Source organism: Monodon monoceros, unplaced genomic scaffold (assembly GCF_005190385.1).
Source record: "Monodon monoceros isolate NGI ecotype Baffin Bay Population unplaced genomic scaffold, NGI_Narwhal_1 Super_Scaffold_2, whole genome shotgun sequence".
Taxonomy (NCBI): Eukaryota; Metazoa; Chordata; class Mammalia; order Artiodactyla; family Monodontidae; genus Monodon; species Monodon monoceros.
In genome coordinates, this window is record NW_021703776.1 from 32,761,913 (window position 1) to 32,778,363 (window position 16,451).

At 37.5% G+C, this 16,451-nt stretch overlaps 1 protein-coding gene across 2 annotated transcripts in view; it reads right to left on the reverse strand.

The window, feature by feature from the left end:
• Positions 1–16,451, reverse strand: part of ITGB8 (integrin subunit beta 8) — a 97,459-nt gene that overhangs the window by 52,471 nt on the left and 28,537 nt on the right. For both annotated transcript variants that reach the window (XR_003795299.1, XM_029233999.1), the window contains exons 2-3: positions 7,301–7,386; positions 1,187–1,358 (exon numbers count right to left, since the gene is read on the reverse strand). Coding sequence is in view for 1 of the 2 variants with exons in the window: in XM_029233999.1 (XP_029089832.1) it covers positions 1,187–1,358; positions 7,301–7,386 (258 nt within the window). In the remaining variant the exon portion in view is untranslated. The remainder of the gene's footprint in view (positions 1–1,186; positions 1,359–7,300; positions 7,387–16,451) is intronic.

Genomic DNA, 16,451 nt, shown 5'->3' on the forward strand with positions numbered 1-16,451 from the left:
CCTTATATGTAGACAACAGAGAGCTCCTTTTCTGTCTGTCTGTCATTCTCTCTCCCTCTCCAGAAACCGAATCTGCCAGCACCTTGATCTTAGACTTCCTAGCTCCTAGAACTGTGAGAAAATAAATTTCTGTTGTTTAAACCACATAGTGTGTGGTATTTTGCTATGGCAGCAATAGAAGGTGGCAAGTGTCATAATCTTACCAACCTAGTTACTTTAATTTTTGTGTATCCCTTTCCAGCTGTCACTCATTTATGTCCATACTGGGTTGTATAATTGTTGGATATGGTGAAGTGCACAGTTTTAATTGGAAGCTGGGAATATGCCTAGGGCCAAGAAAGAAATGGATTTCGTTATTTTGGTAATCCAAGAGTCTGGGAAAAATAGCTCAGCTTTGGAATTGGGAGGTCATATGTTGATAATGGTTATTCAAAAGTTTAATGACAGGACAAGACCACCCAAAATGAAATAATGATGGCTTGAAGGCAATTGCATACCACTTAAAACTAAATGTATCTAGTTGAGCGATGCATATCTTTGTACCTGAACTTATCTTGCCATATGTAGTTAGTTCATTGGGATTCTCTGGCACTGGAGAAAATGAATAATTTCCAGTGGCCTGCTACATGTGCAATACAGTGGTGTGGAAGGACAAGTATAAGAGAAGTATTGGAGGAAATGTGTATGTTACTCTCAGGGGCCAAATCAGCTCAAGTTAATTATGATAATTATGAATTATAGTTTTCTGTTACAAGCTTATCACACAGGCTCTAAGACTTAGCTTAATTCACATCTCTTACTAATTAATCAACTAACAAATTCAGCAAACACTTATGGAGTGCTTACTACATGCCAGCACTCTGTTAGGCATTGGAGAAACAGAGTGGGATAAAACATGTTCTCTTTCTTCCAGAGCTGGCAGTGGCATAGGAACACAATTACAGTACAATGTGATCAAGTTTTGAAACACATAATTATAATATAGTGTGGTCAGGTTTGCAGAGTGTCTGAGGCCACACAGCTAGCTATAGGCATAAGAAAGACTAGAATTCTGATTTCTTGATTCTGAGCCCACTCTTATTTCTACTGTAGCAATACTGCCTGCCATAAAATGTTAAATATGAGCAAATAAAGCTAGATATAATTTCAAATGAAGAATCATCGATTTATTTGAAAATAACCATACCTTGACGTAGCTGAATCAGCACTTCTCCTGGTGTCACCTGGGTATTGATTTCATTTTTACTTGGTGTTACATGCACAGATGGGTATTCTATCAAATCAATTGAGCAGCCTTTGTTTATTAAATTGGAAACAATATCACAACGTTCATTCTTTGATCCACCTGAAATGAAATCCTGTTTAAAAGAAGGAAAATCACTGATGTTTTTAGTGCATATCATCTCAGTTATAACCAAAGAAAACCACATAAAAAACACTGCAAAGAAGCCACCTTCCAATATTGTACAAATTATACAACTGTTAAGAATAGCTGCATGTTTCCAAAAAGAATACTGGAAAATTTGTCTTAAATAAAGCTTTAATTTCTAAATGTTATTTTGAAGGAAGAAAATGAATATTAAAATGGAGATTTAAACTAAGTACTTTAAATATTGTTAACTGATCACTTTAAAATTATACCAACTTAATTCCTTCTAAATATTTTACTTTGGAAATACTGCTCCAAAAGAAAATTTAGCCAAAATAGACCATTCAGTGTGGTTCCACATGTAAGCTTCAGTTCTCAAAGAACCCAACTGGTATGTTTACTATATACTATTATGTTTGGAATGTGAGAGCAAGTCCTTAGAAATCACATGCCTAATTAGGTACTGAAAATTCATAAAAGAACGAATTGGAAATCTTTATTTCTTAAACTAAAAATTCCCCGACTTCTTATACACGTAACAGCCTGTAATTCAGTAAACCAAGGAAGATGCTCATAATGAGGCTGGGAGATATAAAAGTGCAGCTCAAATTCTCCTGATTTTGAACAGAATCTTGAACTTTCATTACCATTCAGCACTGGTTAGTTGATGGTAATCCAATAGCCATCCATTAAACTTGGAATTAATGGAGCAAGCTTAAAATATAATTTATCTTGACTGAGAAAGATTTGATATTTTTATTTTTGAATGTAACCATTCAGGTTTTTTCCTAAGAACAGGAAATGTATTGAAAAGTATAGAAATATAGTTTATTATATATAATGTTGGCCTGAATTATTTGGGATATTTGCTTACATATTGGCTGGATATTTGCTTAGTGATCTTCCTGGATGTGGCTATTTTGATCTGGCATTCAGTCATTCCTCATCTAGTTTAATTGATTCAGAGAACTGGGTTTCTGATCAATTACTCATTCAATCAAAGAATGTTGACTGAATACTCAGGGACAGTAGTTTGTTAGGTGCTGAGGATACAGACTGGAACACAACAGATAGAGTCCCTGTTATCAGAGTCAACAGACCACCAGTGAATTCAGCCATTAAGCAAGTAAATGTAATTATCATAGGCATTAAATTTAGGGGAAGCACAGAATGTCATAGGGTTATGGAGAAAAGAGATTATATTCAAGTTTAATATTACTTGACTATGAGATCACTAATTATGAATAAGGAGATCCTTGGCACTGGTGAGGAATTAGATGGGATGGTGGTAGGCAATATAAAAACATTCATACAAAGATTTTAGTTTAATTCTTCTCTCAATTTAGAAAAAGGGTTGGAAAACTAGAGACAGTGGGACAAACACAGCTCATGGCTTATTTTTGTATGGCTTGAGTGCTAAAAAATACTTGTTACATTTTTTAAATGCTGTAAAACAATAAAAACGGAGAAGAAGAATGTACAACAGAGATAGTATGTGGCACAAAAAATTTTACTATGTGACCCTTTACAGTACTGATCCTGAATTAGAGTGTGGTGCACAGTTGTAATATAAATATAATTAAAAGACAAAAGAGAGGGCTTCCCTGGTGGCACGGTGGTTGAGAATCCACCTGCCAATGCAGGGGACACAGGTTCGAGCCCTGGTTGGGGAAGATCCCACATGCTGCGGAGCAACTAAGCCCGTGCCCCACGACTACTGAGCCTGCGCTCTAGATCCCGGGAGCCACAACTACTGAGCCCATGTGCCACAACTACTGAAGTCCGCGTGCCTAGAGCCCGTGCTCCGCAAGAGAAGCCACTGCAGTGAGAAGGCAGCGCACTGCAAGGAAGAGTAGCCCCCACTCGCCACAACTAGAGAAAAGCCCACACACAGCAACAAAGACCCAACACAGCCAAAAAATCAATCAATCAATAAATAAATAAATTTGTTTTAAAAAAAGACAAGAGAGAATATGTTCTTTTCAGTCAAGATCTCCAGGTGTCATTGGTGAATGACTTCATGGGAATAGAAGAATTCGATTTGCCTTGCTATTGACCTTGCTTGCTGAAGTTTAAAATGTTTAAAGCCTTAATTTCTCATTTCCAAGTTTATCCTATCTGTTGTTAAAACTTAGAGGTTCTGAATGTGAGATTTAGTTTTTAAACAACTTGGAGCTCCTCAGAGAAAGGTGGCATGTACTGCTAGATATAAGGGGCTGGATGGGGGATCTCAGCTGTCCCAGAGCCTGGGGAATACTGAGGGTGCATAAGGCTCGGTACATGTATGCTCATTCATGCCTCCCATGAAGGCCACAGACCAAGGGCCACATGTGTTTTAACTTAATTAATTTAAGTAAAAACTGCAAGCCTTCAAATCAGGAAAGGAAATAAAGTACAAATAACTCTGATTTTTCTTTTCAGCCGGAAATTTTGTTATTTGTATATACAGAATGAAAAAGAGGGGAGGGTGGTTAATTCACTGCAACTATACATCAAGCTATGCCATTTGACCTTTAAATGTCAAATCATTTTGCTGAAATAGGCAAAAAAATATCATTTGTTTTGCAGTGTCTGAATCAGCATGGCTGTTTTTACTCTACTGTAAAAACTAAGTTAGAAAAACATTGCCAATTTGACAATTAGGTTTGAACAGGGAAGAAAAGATCGTGGCATCAAAATAAAGAATGGAATGCTGCCCCTACCCACTGTGGCCTACTTTCCACTCTGTATAAAAGAAAAGAATTTGAAACCACACCCTTTTAACTTTTGGTGTTTTGTGTCATTTTAATGTCTTCTAATTCTTATATTTTACTTTTCTACAAGAAATACTCAAGCAAACTTATACTCCAGCTGTCTAAAACCTATTTGAGAATGAAAAGCCCAGGTTAGAAAGTTACCCTGGTTGGCTTCTCATCAGTTGTTACTTTCATCCATTTAATGTAATAGTCTGGAGATATAAATAGGGTTTTTCTCCTACTCGTTTCTGAGTCTTTCTAACCTCCAAGCATGGCAATCTGCACAGAAATGAAAGAATTCCTTCATCTTCCTTTTTGACAGAGAATGCCCTTTGTATTGTATTTCAGTTTAATTATGCTCCGAGGCTGCCCTGTAAACTTCTGGCTATGTAAAAACAACCTGTATCTGACATATCAGGCAGAAGAGGAAGAGAAGTCTTCAAAACTTTCACATACGTTAAGTCATCTTTTTTTTCACATATGTTATGTCCAGTCTTTCACATATGTTAAAATGAATATGAGGCATTGAACTAGGTAATACTGATACAATTTTGTCTATCCTAAATATTTTCCAGTTCCTTTTATGTAGCATGGAGAGAAAGAGAAGTCAAAATATACAGAATGGCAGATTGACATGCCACACAAGAATGCAGACAAATTGATTATACTCTGTAAATTTTCTAGTGAACTTTTACTTTTGACCAGCTTTGAGAATTATACAAACCAGGCTTAAGTTGGTCATGTTTATCTTTTCTAATAATGAACAGAGAAAAAATGCCTCTTTCTTTCTTGTCCCTCTACTCTTGCTGGCTGAGAAATAAAACCATCAGTTGCATATGTGACTAAATGGTGGGCAATCTTTCAAAATTGATCATTGCATTTTTCCTTTCAGTGGTGTCAGGTCAGCATGTAGGGAGTGGACAGCTCCTTCTGTTAATGATATGGCCAGTGACTGAGTGCTAACATGGGTTGCTTCCCCTGACGTTGTATTCTTAACACAGGCAATTTTCTTAGTTTCCTAAGTCTGAATGAATTGCTCTAGAGTCTCACCATAGTTCTTATAGTAACTTAAGCAATGCCTGTGTGCTAAATGCCTTCCACATACAGTTTCATTTAAACTTCACAACAGTGTGTCATAGTTACAGTTATTATTTCCATTTTAGAGCTAGGGAAAACTGAGGCTCAGAGTGGGTAGGTTAACATGGCCAAGTTTACATAGTTGGAAATGGATGGCACTGGGATTTGAATCCAAGTTGATCGCATTTCAGAGCCTGCTTTGTCAACACATAAATTAGACTACCCTGCACCACATAGAAGAATATTTCGGGATATGAACAGCCAAGTCATTTCTGGATGTTTTCTGAGATCCCCTTCTGAGGATTGGACCAACAGCAGACACCTCTGGAAGCCACCCTACGTTTCCTCCTTGGCTTACCTCCTTCCATTTGACCACCCATTCCTCTGAATACACAAAATCCCTCCTCCGTGGCAGGACTGACATTGCTACTCCCATAACTGTGACTCTCCAGACTTTTCATGCCAGTAGAGGTGTGAGATGGAGAAGGGTGCTTTCTGGAAACTGACATTCTATATGGCTGGCATGTTGCATTTAGCTGGTAACTGGGTTTCTGAACCATCTTTTGAAAATCCCTCTAAACTATAGTCACTAAAGTTCTCAGGAGCTGAAGTTAAGTTGGCACAGTCTTCACAACTCTAATGATCTTCCTTGGTCATGCAGTAGAGATCTAAAACGGAGTGTTGGGTGAGGGTCAGGAAATATCAACATATCAACAAATGTAAAACATACCTGACAAGGAAAAACTGGAAGTAAACTTCAAACTCAAGCTTATAGAAATGTGGAAAGGGAGGCTCAGAGAAAAGAGTGAATTCTGTCTGGTCATTTGGATCATAGGAGGGAATGAGATTGGTCCTGGAAACTGTGGAATTGTCCTCTCTATGACATTGCCTGGCTCCATGGGTTCTGGCAAAGCACTGCCTAGTTTTGAGTGACATCTGATTTTCTGACCGATAAAGCCCAGAGTACGTCCAGGAAGCCTTTGGGCTGTCAGTAGGAGGGCTGCTTACTTCCAGAAGACATGGCTACTGTTTCATGATCCCCTCCCCTGACTTGTTGCATAGAAGAAAGTAATGTCCATCATCCTTTGCTACTTTTCATATTTCTGTTTCCTCTTGGGGGATGTATAAAAGGACAAGTAATAACAGGAGAGATTGGAAAGCTAATGGTAGATACAGTTTTTTCATCTAAATCAGAGGCTGCAAAAGCTAGAGATTTCTCTTCATGTCAAGCAAAAGGCCATTAAAGGTCTGTTTGTTTGACTTCTCAGGGACTACATAAATAATTGTAAAGTTACCTAGGTAACCTCATTAAAAAAACCCCAAATTAGCAGTTGGCTTCCTCATTGAAACTTATTATATAAGGTAGTTTTGATTGAAGATTACCAACAAAAGAAAAAACTCAATACAAGTTTAGAGCCAAGAAGGAAGGAACACATTATAATCGTTTTACTAAAAATTTTGTTATTAGGATATGTTTCTCTTTATTTGACTATAAAAACACAAATTTTGAAGAATAAACATTTTCTGGTTATTCTCCATGTAACAGAATTTAATGTACACAATATTGCATGAATAGGGTTGCATGTCAAAGAAAAGCATCCCATTTTGCATAAGTAGCCAGTGAACTGATGTACAGTGTTATGAAATGGAGCAAATCACTTATCTCCAAGTATTTCAAATAAAAACAAATGAGATGGAACAATAAATTAGCTTGCTTTTCTTTAATAAGCAAGCACAAGACAACGATCCAACTTGGATATATAACCTAATGCCCCAAGCTGCAGCAAGAATTTCGCACAAAGCCTACTGACCTATCAAAAGTTACTATCCGTGTTTGCCAATTCTCTCTATAGAACAGATGGAAAACATAAAATGGTTTGCACTTCATTTCAAAATTACCATAATTTTCCTAATAAAAAGGTTATACTTATATTCAGCCAGATATGCTGTTTCCAAGCATGAAACCAAAGAAAATTTTCCTGATGCTCAGCAGTATCTTTCTTTTTCCTGATGCATCTTCAAGGCACAGAATATTAGGTCAGTGAAATCATGCTAGAAAGAAGGTCAACTTTAAGGAAAAGAGAAAAGAGCAAAAAAGGAAAGAAAGAAAAAGGCACACCTCTTGAGCACACCATCCACATTCCGGACCCAGCGCAAGGCACTTGGTGCAGGACACTGCATTCGAAGATGCACATCTATTGTCTTCTGTAATGGAGGATAAAATGAGGCATTACGGTTTACTCTGATATTGGGAAGTATGTGCAATTCTAGACCAAAATGTATTTTGAAAACTGACATAAGCTGACCCATAGTTTTAAGTACATGACATCAAAAAATATATAATTTCTTTGGGAATTGTTAACCTGATCACTGCAATTAATATGTACCGTATTTTCTGGATAGCTATCATCTGGTTTTATAAAATTAGGGAAAAGAAGGTGATAAAAATATGACTTTAGGTTTTGGGGTTTCATTTGAAATTCTGTTGCAATGGCAGAGGATCCTCCAAATTTTTTAGTGTGCTAAAGTTTCATTGTAGTTCATATTATCTGAACCAATGAGGTGTTTTTGGATCTAGAATTTTTCTGTAAAAATAATCATATACAGACCTCAATCTCAACGTGTAAATCCATATTGAGTCACAGTGAATGAAGTTTCTGAGAAACGTTCTTGATGGACATACACAGTAGTTCACTTGGTAATTCTGACTGCATTAATATTGATTATTTTGGCATGAAGGATATCAGAACCAGACAAAATGGCAATGATTCAGTATTTTAGAAGTAAAGTGGTTAAAATGAATGGGTTGTTTTAGTTAACCTAATTTAGTTTCTCTGACTGGACCACTTTAAGATTATGACCAATTCACTTTTCCATAGCTACTCACACTTGTCTGTTATGTGTTAATAACATAGTTGTGCCTGGATACTATTTACCTTTATCCTTCTAGCCACTGTCTACTTAGATCATTAAAAAGAGGCTCATATTACAGACTTAAACACATAAAATATAATGAAGAGAGAGTCATAAATTATTTTATCATGAGGTTTTAGTGGAACAATCACATGCTTCCCATACTCCATCCTTTACAATGAAATGTCCCAAGGACATGGGAAATCACAGCATTCTACCCATCTCACATGCACACAGTAAATAACATAGACATCCTGGCTTTAAGTAGTTCACAGTCCAGGTGAGGTGAAAACTGTATAAGAAAACAATAAAATACAGGGTGATAAGCATAACAAAATATCACCAATGCACTATGGGAATATGGTGAGGATCTTCTCACTCTACTTAGAGGGAAGGGCAGGGGTCAGAGAAGAGGGCATGTTTACAGATGGCTCCCCAGAGGCAGTGATACCTAGTATGTCTCTTTGCCCTCTCATTTTTTTTCTTCTCATTTGTGTTCATCTCTTTTTAAAAAATGTAATAGGCATGAAAGAAGACTGTGTGTGTGCCCAATCACACATGTATATCGGAGTTTGAAAGGGGATAGAGTCTACAAAATCTCTAGCTATCCCCGTCTAATTGGTTTCTCTTTTCCTTCTCTCTCAACTTGCCCCAACATTCTTGAAGACAGGGTTAAAACGGTTCTGACCTGGAGGTGGCATGGGATGGGTGTTGGCAGTGAAGAGAGAGAGAGGAATACAGAGAAGTAAACATAGCAGAGAGGTGCATTGGGATATTGGGAAGTATGTGCAATTCTAGACCAAAATGTATTTTGAAAACTGAAATAACTGGGGTGGTAGTGAGCACTCTTCCCTGTATTTCCCCAGACACCAATGAGTTAAGCTAAAAGCATTCTTCCCTAGCATCTCATTGTTCTATTAGCCATCTCTTCTGTCCCCTTCATCCTTTGTCCTTGGCTTTACATCAGCTTTTAAAATACACCATCCAAAACATCTTCCCTGATCTAGATGCACTGCACTGGGCTAGAATTTTCTTCACTGGCCTAGAATTCCAAGGACTAAAAAAATAACTAATGTTTGGGCTCTCTTTACTACAGTGTGGTCACCAACTATGAAGACTCCATAACCTAAAAATCTTCCATCTGGCTTATCCTCCAAAACTGTAAAACCTGCTTATTCCTAAAGTATTCAGAAGAGGAGTGACCTTTTTAGTTTCGTTCTCAGAAAGCAAATCAGTTTAGGTGTAGAAGTCAAGCACATTTGCAGACCTAACTTGACCTTTACCAACTCTTAAGCTTGACCCAGCTGGAAAATGGAATTAAGTCTATTTCAGATCAGAGTTGACCAAGCCTTTCACTGAATAGGTAGGACTTTTGCTGTGGCAGTTAAGACTGCAGTCTCCTAGAAGGGAAGCTGCAGATTCTATGACTTTGGTCTTTGTTTCTAATGGTTGTCTGACTCTGTCTTAAGTTAACCTGGTTCAAGTTCAAGTCAGGCTCCTACGTCTATAGCACATGTAGTAAATAATGAATTTATAAGCAAACATCTGTTCTCTCTGAATCTTTTTTTTTAATTAATTAGTTAATTTTCAGCTGTGTTGGGTCTTCGTTGCTGCATGTGCGCTTTCTTTAGTTGTGTTGCAGTGCGCGGGCTTCTCATTGCAGCTGTTTCTCTTGTTGTGGAGCACGGGCTCTAAGCACATGGGCTTCAGTAGTTGTGGCACGCAGGCTCAGTAGTTGTGTCACGTGGGCTCTAGAGCGCAGGCTCAGTAGCTGTGGTGCACAGGATTAGTTGCTTCACGGCATGTGGGAACTTTCCTGACCAGGGCTTGAACCCGTGTCCCCTGCATTGGAAGGCGGATTCTTAACTACTGCGCCACCAGGGAAGCCCTGTTCTCTCTGAATTTTGCTTTCTGTTTTCTTTTAAAAGTTGTAGTGCCAACCTCCATTCTCAAACTTCAGACACCTAAGGATGATGACCAAGGGACACAGAGACTTTGGTTCTGTTAATACTCCCCTGGTTCCAAGGCTGACATTTCTCAGTCTATTTAACTACAGGAAAAATGATCCTCTTTAGATGATATGTTTATTAATATTATTTTGAGGATGTTTAATCTACAGAAGTGAAAGAAAGAAGAAAATGGACCAGGAAAAAAATAACCTAAAGACAGTAGAAATTTCAACGTTTAGCTTGGGATCTTTCCATAAGTCACGTGATCAGATCAAGTGAAAGTTCTAGGAAACATTTCTAATGATTTTATGGTCTAAAGTCTACACCACAAAATTTCAACAAAATTTAAAGGATGTCCATAGTTATCTGGAAGAATGAACCGAAAACTGATAAAGATTATCGTCCGTGGTATTTAGAATCAATCATTCTAGATCCTCCTGTTACTCCTAGACAGAATGATTTGTAAAAAACGCAGAAATGCATTTTTTCCAGACAGCATCCTCTTCCTAATTGCATTTACGGTACAAATTAAATTAAACTTGGATAATTATATAAAAGTGCTTCCTTTAAAAAAAACACAAAATAAACACTGTTATAATGGATATGTATTCTACTTTGACAACAGTCAAAACCAGGCAAGTTGAGTACATGTAGAATAAAGTTTGGAGTATAACTTCAGGGTTTCCTTGTTCTAGGTGTATATCATAGTCATGTAAATGTTACAGATATCTTCAAAATACATTACCTGATTACTGAAAGTTCTTGCATACACGACATTTAATGTGTTATCATTTGATATAAAAGTTAAAACAAAGAAATAGATTCGTGTTTTAATCACTTGTAATTATCTACTTATTCCAAGTTTTGACTGAGGAACTGTTTTGTAAAGGCCCCTACAAAAATATAGGGAGGGAGGAGGTGGTTTAGGTCTCCTTCTTTGAAAATCAGACACAGGAAACAGAACCAAAGTCACAGTTAAATTTCAATAGGGATTAAGTAAAGGGGCAAGGGAGAAAAGGTGGAAGCATGGGAAGCTCTTTGGAAAAGATGGATCTGAGTAGGGAAACTTGGAAGAGCTTAGAAATGTATTACAAGGTTGGTTCAGTGGGTTGTGTAGGCTTCCTGGTGGAGGGGACTAGTGCCTGTGTTCTGGTGGATGAGGCTGGATCTTGTCTCTCTGGTGAGCAGGATCACATCAGGTGGTGTGTTTTGGGGTGTCTGTGGCCTTATTATGATTTTAGGCAGCCTCTCTGCTAATGGGTGGGGTTGTGTTCCTGTCTTGCTAGTTGTTTGGCATAGGGTGTCCAGCACTGTAGCTTGCTGGTCGTTGAGTGAAGCTGGGTCTTGGTGTTGAGATGGAGATGTCTGGGAGGTTTTTGCCATTTGATATTACGTGGAGCTGGGAGGTCTCTTGTGGACCAGTGTCCTGAACTTGGCTCTCCCACCTCAGAGGCACAGCCCTCATGCCTGGCTGGAGCACCAAGAGCCTTTCATCCACACAGCTCAGAATAAAAGGGAGAAAAAATAGAGAGAAAGAGGATAAAATAAAATAAACTTATTAAATAAAAAATTATTAAGAAAAAAAAATTTTTTTAAGTAAAAAAAAAAAAAAAAAGAAAACTGGACGGACAGAACCCTAGGAAAAATGGTGAAAGCAAAGCTATACAGACAAAATCTCACACAGAAGCATACACATACACACTCGCAAAAAGAGGGAAAGGGGAAAAAATAATATATCTTGCTCCCAAAGTCCACCTGCCCAGAGATAAACCCACGCACATATGGTCACCTTATGTTTGATAAAGGAGGCAAAAATATACAGTGGAGAAAAGACAGCCTCTTCAATAAGTGGTGCTGGGAAAACTGGACAGATACATGTAAAAGTATGAAATTAGAACACTCCCTAACACCATACATAAAAATAAACTCAAAATGGATTAAATACCTAAATGTAAGGCCAGAAACTATCAAACTCTTAGAGGAAAACATAGGCAGAACACTCTATGACATCAATCACAGCAAGATCCTTTTTGACCCACCTCCTAGAGAAATGGAAATAAAAACAAAAATAAACAAATGGGACCTAATGAAACTTAAAAGCTTTTGCACAGCAAAGGAAACCATAAACAAGACCAAAAGACAACCCTCAGAATGGGAGAAAATATTTGCAAATGAAGCAACTGACAAAGGATTAATCTCCAAGATTTACAAGGCAGCTCATGCAGCTCAATAACAAAAAAAGAAACAACCCAGTCCAAAAATGGGCAGAAGACCTAAGTAGACATTTCTCCAAAGAAGATATACAGACTGCCAACAAACACATGAAAGAATGCTCAACATCATTAATCATTAGAGAAATGCAAATCAAAACTACAATGCGATATCATCTCACACCGGTCAGAATGGCCATCATCAAAAAATCTAGAAACAATAAATGCTGAAGAGGGTGTGGAGAAAAGGGAACCTTCTTGCACTGTTGGTGGGAATGTGAATTGATACAGCCACTATGGAGAACAGTATGGAGGTTCCTTAAAAAACTAAAAATAGAACTACCATATGACCCAGCAATTCCACTAATGGGCATATACCCTGAGAAAACCATAATTCAAAAAGAGTCATGTACCACAATGTTCACAGCAGCTCTATTTACAATAGCCAGGACATGGAAACAACCTAAGTGTCCATCATCAGATGAATGGATAAAGAAGATGTGACATACATACAATGGAATACTACTCAGCCATAAAAAGAAACAAAATTGAGTTATTTTTAGTGAGGTGGATGGACCTAGAGTCTGTCATACAGAGTGAAGTCAGAAAGAGAAAGACAAATACCATATGCTAACACATATATATGGAATCTACAGAAAAAAAAAATGTCATGAAGAACCTAGGGGTAAGACAGGAATAAAGACACAGACCTACTAGAGAATGGACTTGAGGATATGGGGAGGGGGAAGGATAAGCTGTGACAAAGTGAGAGAGTGGCATGGACATATATACACTACCCAACGTAAAATAGATAGCTAGTGGGAAGCAGCCGCATAGCACAGGGAGATCAACTCCGTGCTTTGTGACCACCTAGAGGGGTGGGATAGGGAGAGTGATAGGGAGGGAGATGCAAGAGGGAAGAGATATGGGAACATATGTATATGTATAACTGATTCACTTTGTTATAGAGCAGAAACTAACACACCATTGTAAAGCAATTATACTCCAATAAAAATGTTTTAAAAAATTTTATTTAGGTAACAAGAACTAATAATAGTAACTAATATTAAAAAAAAAAAAAAAAAAGAAATGTATTACAAGGAAGTTAGTGCCTGAGGCAGTATCTCAAAACAGGGAGAGCAAGAAATAACACAACTATTGGTATTTCTCTTTTTTCTTCTAGTTTTTTCCTTGGAGTTCACATAAATAATACAAAATTGAATTGTTCATTTATGTGTTCTTCATTTCCTCTTTTAATTAGTATTCAGAATACATGAAACATAATTTTACTTTTGAAATAGACAAAGAAGCAGATATAATTAAAATAATTATAATAATATGTGGCAAAACTTCAACTACTAAAATAATTTTTATGCAACAAATGCATATTTCAAGTGTGCTCATATAGAATTAGTTGAAAAAATTCACTTTAATATTTGTAGTTTGTTACTAAACTATAATTCAGAAAATGCTATTCTCCAGCAGCGGCATCCAGCTTAGATTGGCAAATTTTTCTCCTCTACCTCTAACATACTGCTTAATTTCTTTTGAACTTGTAGCAAATAAGCATTCAGCCCATATAAATGAAAATGAGTACCTTTATGGGGAAAACCATTTTGTCTAAATAATTTTGCCTCTACTTGCACTTGAAGAAACATACACCTACATTTATGTTTAGTGAAAAACACCTTGGCTTGCTTTCTTTCTTGTCTCCCTGTTAGTATTTCCAGTGATTAGGTTTGATAGTCTAAAGGTGTATTTGGAGAAAAGGTGGTGGTATGATAATGTTCAATTCTTATATAGTGGCTCAGGAAAAAGGGTGAGGGGATTCTAAGAAAAAATAATTGTCTTAGATCCTCAGAGGAAGAACCTGAGAGAGATTCTTGGCAAGTGATTTTTGAGAAGGGAAGTGAGATGAGAAGGTCAGGATAAGGTGCTCAGCAAAGATGTTGGTGCAGTCCAAGTCTGATCTCAGCCTGATCCAACCCAGAAGTCATACCCAATTGACACCATGGAGTTGTCCCACCTTGAGGCAAGGGTGGTCTAACATTTATACCCTCATACCAGTCAGTCATTGGCTGCAGGCAGCCTGGAGGGCATAGGGTGGGGTCAGGGTAGGTTAAAGTCCCAGATATCTTTGAGCCATGTAGTTTGCTTTGGTGGAAGCCAATTCTGAGAAGGTGGCATTTGTGAGCCATTAACAGCCAGAATTCACAGTAGCTGGGGATGGTGTGCCAACCTATAAAAGGATTCCAGATGGGGTGCCAGCAACATCTACTAAAATGATGTACCCCAGAGAGTGATAAATAATTAGAGTAGCAGGCAGAGATTGCTATTTGCCTGCCTGTTCTTTACTAAGCGTATCTTAGTTTTGCTGAAGATGGCATTGAGAAGAACTGGAACATCACACTTTCCAGCCTCACTTACATGGTCATATGACTAGTTGTGATGACTAGGATGAGGAGGCAGAAATTGCTGAATGGGGCTTCTGTCAGAGTTCTTCAAAAAGAGGGCTGATTCAGCTGGAAGGCCCCTTTTGTCTTATGCTTGTCCTGCTTCTTCCTGCCTGGAACATGGATGTGATGTCTCAAACAGCAGCAGCAATCTTCATACTTGAGGTAACCTTTTTCATAGAAGCCAATAGTAAAGATGGCAAAAGTAAAGAAGCCCAGGCCGCTCATCACTGTGGGGTTGCTGTCCCCTTTCTGGGTTGTCTCTCAGAACTGTTTCTGACATTAAGAGGAAAATTCACCCCAATCTTACTTAAGCCACTATTTTTAAAGGCCCTCTTATTAGCAGATGAACACAGTGCCTCAGACAGTTTTTCATCTGAGATTCAAAAGATAAATTAATGAGATGTTCATAGCAGCATTTACAGTTGCCAAGATATGGAAGGAACATAAGTGTCCGTCAATAGATGAATGGATATAGAAGGTGCGGTATACACACACACACACACACACACACACACACACACACACACACGCACACACACAATGGAATATTACTCATCCATGAAAAAGAATGAAATTTTGCCATTTGCAACAACATGGATGGACTTGGAGCGTATTATACTAAGTGAAATAAGTCAGAGAAAGACAAATACTGTATGATGTCACTTATATGTGGAATATATAAAATAAAACAAACTAGTGAATATAACAGAAAGGAAACAGACTCAGAGATATAGAGAACAAACTATTAGTTACCAGTGGGGAGAGAGAAGGGGGGAGGGGCAAGATATAGGTAGAGGATTAAGAGTTACAAACTATTATGTATTAAAAAAAAAAGCTAGAAAGATATATTGTACAACACAGGGAATATACCAGTATTTTACAATAACTATAAAAGGAATATAACCTTTAAAAATTGTAAATCACTCTGTTGTACACCAGTAACTTACAATATTGTATGTCAACTATATCTCAATGAAAAAATGAAAAAAAATTAAGAGAAAGACGAGCAGAATTAATATAACTGCTTTTTTAGAAATGTTAAGCATAACATTACTTTATATGAAACAGATCATCCACCCTAAAGAGACTGTGTTTTTTCATGTTTTGCTATTCTTTGGAAAAGTAAGACTACTAGACTGTCAGTTCCTAGAAAACAAGTGCTTACATATATTTTCTTTCTTTCCTCAGTGTCTGAGCCTAGCACCTGGTACACACTCAATTAATGTGGGATGAATAATTGATATTCTAAGTTGAGTTTGATTTGTCAATTTAATTTCTCAGGTCTTTCTAGCTCCTGAATATGCACTTTAAAATAATCTTTCTTTCCGAAACCTGTTTATTGCAGAAGGCAATATAACTATGTTTACTTAATGTTTCACATCTGGATGACCTCATCTTGATGTTTCCAAATGTGAAAAAAAACAAATATACCTATAGTGACAAATTTCTTTTTTTTTTTAACATCTTTATTGGAGTATAATTGCTTTACAATGGTGTGTTAGTTTCTGCTTTATAACAAAATGAATCAGTTATACATATACATATGTTCCCATATCTCTTCCCTCTTGCGTCTCCCTCCCTCCCACCCTCCCTATCCCACCCCTCTAGGTGGTCACAAAGCACCGAGCTGATCTCCCTGTGCTATGCGGCTGCTTCCCACTAGCTATCTATTTTACGTTTGGTAGTGTATATATGTCCACACCACTCTCTAGTGACAAATTTCTTTTCCTTACATTTGGTCT